The 6,000-nt window shown below is 37.2% G+C and overlaps 1 protein-coding gene across 2 annotated transcripts in view; it reads left to right on the top strand.

The window, feature by feature from the left end:
• The first annotated feature begins 477 nt into the window (after positions 1-477).
• Positions 478-6,000, top strand: part of PPP2R3B (protein phosphatase 2 regulatory subunit B''beta) — a 52,679-nt gene continuing 47,156 nt past the window's right edge. Inside the window, exons 1-2 of one of the 2 annotated variants that reach the window (XM_059817273.1) lie at positions 478-640; positions 695-825. In XM_059817273.1, the coding sequence (XP_059673256.1) occupies positions 478-640; positions 695-825 (294 nt within the window). Of the gene's footprint in view, positions 826-6,000 lie in introns of both variants that reach the window. The other variant, XM_059817266.1, reaches the window with a different exon arrangement.

Genomic DNA, 6,000 nt, shown 5'->3' with positions numbered 1-6,000 from the left:
CTTGTCTTAAATCTTAATTGCACAATCACCGAGGCTTTGCATAAACTGCTTAGATGTTTAGTTCTTAGCAGGTTTAATTATAACTATTTTCAAGGCTATTTGATGTAATAAATGTGTATTTTAATACATGTTCTTGGAGAACACTTGTTAGATAGCTCTTTGAGAAAGTCTGAGTGCAGTTTCTTTCTCTCCAGTCTCCATCATTTATGTATGATTTTAAATTATCCTCTGGATTTGACTGTGATTAATGGCTTACACTTACAAAACATTGTTGTAGTCACATGTTAGCATGTATCTCCCAACACTTGTTGGAGGGAATAAATATCAAAACCTCGTTAAAACTATAAGATTAAATAATAGTATTTTCTTAACAGGAGCCCTGGAGTCTGTGAAATACTGAAAGGCAAGTGGAATAAGTAGATGATTGTCAAACCTTCATTTTGAATTTGATCCAACAAAAAGAGAAACTGGCAGAAAATGTCACCTGGGAAAGTTCTGCAACCTGTACTGAAAATGAAGGTGGATGAACTCTTTTTGTGCTGGTTGAGTCAGCCTGCAACTCAGCTGACACTAAAGGACTGCTTGAGAAGAATCAAGAATGAGGAGAAAACAGAGATTGGTAATGGAGAGTCAGGAAATGGTAAAAATGAGAGGTTCACTAATAAAAATTCCAATTCCAAGCAATGCATATTAGGAGATACCAGATTGCCTTTGATGTCTTTCAATCCTCCTCAACTTTCTACTACTCTTCCATTGGCAACTCCAGCCAGCCCAAGGAACATTTCTAATGTTAGAGCAACACGTCGATCCTCAGGAACCAGAGTAGTAAGTTTTGTTTCTTACTTATTAGACCTATTTGTTTAAATGGAAGTGAATTTTGTGTTTGTGGTATTGGCAAATTATGCAAGTAATTAGTTTCCCCACAGGAGGTGTCAGAAGTGGAGTGAAGCAGCAGCACTGGCCATAAAATGTCAATGTTTGTATGTCATAAGCGCTAACGGCTAGGTGGCCTAAACTTCCAAAAGACTGTCATGGCTCCTTGCAGCTCAGTTGCTTTTTATAAGCTGTATGTGCCTGACGCAAAATGAAAAATGAATTGTTTTCTATTTCTAATAATTTTTCTGCCAAGAGCAATATTGCCCTTATTCCCTAAAGCTGCAGATGGGAAGGCATCTTAAAAATTCCATATCCAGTATGGCTGATTAGATTTGGTCTATCTGCCCTGGTTTTGAGCTATAATTTCAAACATCATGCAATACTGATCTGTGTTGCAACTAATTTATATGTTATGTTTGCTTCAGTGGGTGTAGCATAGATAAGGAAAAGTCAAAACAAGCGATTCTTGCTTTCTGAAGTATTGCCTCTCCTGTGCAATAAGGTTAGGGCTGGTATCTGTATTCTTGCATTTCTTAACAAACTAGAAGTGGTGGAAAAGCTAGAAATAGCCTTATAATAAAGTAGTTTTCAGTAATGTCCTTGTGTTCACTGAGCGTTGTTCAGTGTGGGGGAGGACCCATATTTAGAGTTGGAGAATGAAAGAGAAATAATTGTAAAAGCCAAAACTTGGATAGATAGGTCAGATAGCCATGACTAACCAGGTGTCATTTGTGAAATATATCTCAGTTTATATTAAAAGAAAAATCTAGCATTCTATCAGATGTGACAGTTTACAAAGGCTATTTAGTTTACTAAATAGATCACAGTTGCTGGATACCTCTTGTTTGACTTTTGCCAGAGGTAGCCTAAACCAGGTGTTGATGCTTCAGATGCCACAGTTTCAGTAACAGGCCCTTCCACTGTTAAATGCAATCTAATTGTGGAAAAATGTAAGTCCCTGTGTTTGTTTGCAGTGTTATTTTTATAACATACTTCCTTGACTGCAAATATTCCTTTGTCTAATGATACCAGGCACTATTGTTAGTACAAGACTCAAATTTGGCTCCACTGAATCTGCATATTAACAAAGTAGTTGTTTTGGTACTGCATGGTACACTCAATGCTTCCTTTCTAAGAAGGTCTTGATTTATAACAGACAATGCCCTCTGTGCAAGAATGACACCCCTGCCCCCAACCTGAGATTGTTTTTTTTTAAACTTGCAGTTCAGTTCAATCTAATTTCTAGCCCTTTTCATAAATTGTAAAACAAAACTTGATAGAAAATGGTGTGGTGACTGACGAAACTAAGTATTGCATGTATGATCTGCCTTGTATCAAAGGAGTTGTTAAGAGGCATGCTGTTTCTGCTATAGGACTTAAATTCGTATCATTTAATAATACTGGTAAATCGTAAGTGGTCATCACTCCAATCACTCTACATACTTTGGCGTCTAACTCAATACACTGGTCAAACCTCCCAGTATCTCAGGGAAGTCTTCTCAGATTGGTAAGGGTAGAGAGGTTAGAGCTGAGGATGTTTAAGAGTATCGGTTACTTCTGGTCTCTTACTGGTGTCTATTGAATGTATATACTTACCTTTCAACCCACAGGAGTAATGACATAACTACTGTTTTGCACTAAAACATTTAATCTGAAGTGTTGCCTTGATTTCATAAATATTAATTTTCAAATATAGCTTGACAACTTGGAGTCGCATTTCTTAGTTTCTTTCAGAGTGAGGTCAGTGTCTGACTCCATCCATTGTACAAACGCTGTAGTTGCACAGTTCTGGTCATCTTCGTTATGTGGTGTGAAGTGCTTGCTAGTGCTCAGTATTCTGCAAGTAGGCTTGTGATTTGTATATACTAAATGTATTAAAGTAACAGAAAATCAGAGGCATAGAAAAATCTCAACACTTAGTCTTGAATATTTTATGAGCATGTTCTTATAAAGAAAGGAAATTCTAGAGCTGTAGCTTTTGAACTTGAGGAGTAGCTGTCGTAGCTTTCTTCTAACCCTTATCACTACTGTACATGGATTTAACAGTGTTTCTGGCACTCTAGATTATCTTAAACATATGGGGTATCCACAATAGTACACTGTTCATCACACTGTCAAAAATGCCAGGCCTCAAGGCCTAAAAGATGCCACAGGCAAGATGTTTAATCCTAACCAGCTGGTGTGCAAGGCATCTGGGGAAACAATTCACAGAATTCCCCATGGGCATTTTGGGGGGTGGCGGTGCAGAGAGAATGTGATATGATCTGAAGTACTTCAAAGTTATTTTCTGTTTCTCTGCAGGGTCAACCTTTGATATAAAGGTACTTCTTGTATTGGTTTCTGTGTATCTTTTACTTGATGAGCATATTGTTCCTGCTTATTATCTCGTGACAATTATTAAAGCTCATTGTCCTGTATTTCTGTAATTTGTAAGGTTTTTTTTTACTACTTTACTATGTTGCTGCATAGCTTTTATCACTACTGTTATTGCCAAATTTTTGTTACCGGTTAGTCAGTTCAAATGGAGTGGTACTACTAGAATCCATTTTGGTTTAAAGGGAGACTAGAATGAAACCTTTTAACATTGACAGAAGTTTGAGCATAATAACACTTAACAGTTGCTTATTAGAACAAATGAGTTCTTCTGACTTGAATTAATGGGTAGCTAGGCTTAGACCTGCATCCTTTAGACTGGTGGTGGACTATCTCCATGGTCTGCAGGTGTGCTGTAAGTTTTTGGGGCAGTAGCTTCTACTAGCAAGGAGAGAAATTATGTTCATAAAACATCAGAAAAGTAAGAGGAATGACAGTGTTTGAATCCTGCCAGCTTTTCACTTAAGTAGTTATTAAGCTTTGATGTCAGCCTTGATGTTCCAGGTGTCTAGTCTTATGTTGTCTGCATCTGAGTTGCTACCTAGTATACCTTTATACCAGAAGCAACGTTAACTACTAAGTCTGGGTTATGTAAATTTTGTTAGCATTGCACTGCACACCAGATTAGGCTGTGCAGGACTGAGTGTGGTCTAGCACATAAGCTCCCTAACTCTGTATTAAGCAAAGCTAGTGTTAATAGTGCTATGTCCCATCACTAAGTGGGGAGGAGGGTGGACTTGGCTTCCAACTTAAGCCCGTGACTTAAAGGCAGACTGTAAATAACCTGGTATCAAACTGATGTACTTTTATGATGATAATAGGGTACTATGACAGATGTCAGCACTAACGTGTTCACAATAAAGGTCCTTCTATGGTGCCAACAAAGGAAGGACAGCCAGAAGTTCATATTAAGGTCTGGAAGAGTGGCTATAGGTGTTCCTAGAAAATAATAATTAGTTTCAAGTGTGGTGAAATAATAGTAGTCAGCTTAAGCAGCACTGGTAGTATGTTGTGTTAGTCGTCTTAAGCTTTGCTGTACTGAATAGCTTGGAATAGAAGAATCGTTATCCTGATTAGGGAACCAGCTATTCATTTTATGTATAAATGAGAAACTGAGTTATTCACTGTTGTAGCTTTTTGGTAGTGCTCCTTATTCTAACTGCATCTTGTGCCCTGGGACATAAATGTTACACTTTTCTTAGCAGTAGTATTAACTCTGTTTACACATCATGCTTTGTTAGAAGAAACAGTGATCTTCTGTCCTCTTTCAGAGTGGCAGTTGCACTTGAAAGAGAAGGTATTTCTGTCCTACTGGAAACTCATAAATATGCCTTATATGCTGCATCCAGTCTTAAGAGGTTTTGGCATTTCTAGTGCTGAAAAATTGAATTCAGAATTATGTGTGGCTTTCTTCAAATTTAAAATTCATCTGAATCCTGACACAGGACAAATTCAAATATTTGGATGAAGTTTATTAATCACAGGCACTCTCTCCTGTGTGAGTAACTGTCACTTAAAAGCAAACAAACAAAAATTCATAGCTGTATCAGATCATTACTTCCAGTTGCTTCTTTCTGCCCAGTCTTTCAAAACATTTAAGCTTAATTATAGCTTTACATCAGTCGTTTAAACAGTTCATTCTTTTAACAGGTGGTTAGTCTGGGAGGATATTAGATATTGATATAGAAGAGATAGCTTTCTTTTTTCCTTCAGTAATGTTTGAGAACCTGTCTTATTTTTCAGAATCTCTCCATATGCCCTACACTTACTGTGTACTCTTATACTTACAAGAAATAAGCTTGAGGCCAAAAGTATGTATGGGCTTACTTCAGTATAAAACAATTAATGCAGTTCATCCAGTGAACTAGTTTGTCCACTCATAGGTCTAGTTAATGACTGCACAGAATTTTTCAGCAAGCAATGTTATGAGAAAAACCTACAAAACACCAATGATAATATCCCATGGCTGAGTCTTGCAAATTTAGATGCTTTGCACACACAACTGTCTTGAAAAATTCAATGAAAGGTTAGGCAACTTCAGTAGTTGCATTGATTTGAGAAGATACCAGTTAAGTGCTCTTGTCATTCTCTGCAGTCCACAACAAATAGTTACTAAATTTAATGTTCTAACTGGCATAATATGTTAAACTCCTTTGTGTTGGGTTGGATTAGTGTGATGTTCTTGTCTTCAAGTTAACCAGAGGGTACTAATGTCTTGGTAGATAAGATTAGTTTGTATTCTGTGAACAACAGATATAACTTAAAATGGGTCCAAAGAAAGCTAACCAGTGATCAAGAGATGTTTTTGTGTGCTCTGGTACTTCATGTTAGATGTTCCACTTTTGCATAGCAATCACTATTCTATCTTAAAAAATAGCTAGAAACCATTCAGCCACCCATGTACCATTTCTTGACCACAGGTACTTCCAGGGATAATGGGCTCTTAGGGTTGTTGGGATATGTGCTTAAATAGCCTTGTGCATACCGCTTAGTTTCATTTCATATGGAACTAGCCTTACATATTTGTTCTGTGCAGATCTTAATAGAAACTTTGGCTGATTTCAGGCAACGAATGAGATGAGTTGGAAGACTACAAGGAGACTTTCACAACATTTGTAGAAATCTATATGCAAGGAGAATGCAGGGAAAGACCTTATGAGTGGGTGATGAGGGAAACATCGCAAAATATCTATAAAATGGAGTTGTAAATGTGCCTACTATCAACAAGGTTCAACTGGACCTTCTTGACAT

Source organism: Gavia stellata, chromosome 1 (assembly GCF_030936135.1).
Source record: "Gavia stellata isolate bGavSte3 chromosome 1, bGavSte3.hap2, whole genome shotgun sequence".
NCBI lineage: Eukaryota > Metazoa > Chordata > Aves > Gaviiformes > Gaviidae > Gavia > Gavia stellata.
Note: the sequence above shows the minus strand (reverse complement) of the source record. Positions and strands in the feature narration are given on the sequence as shown.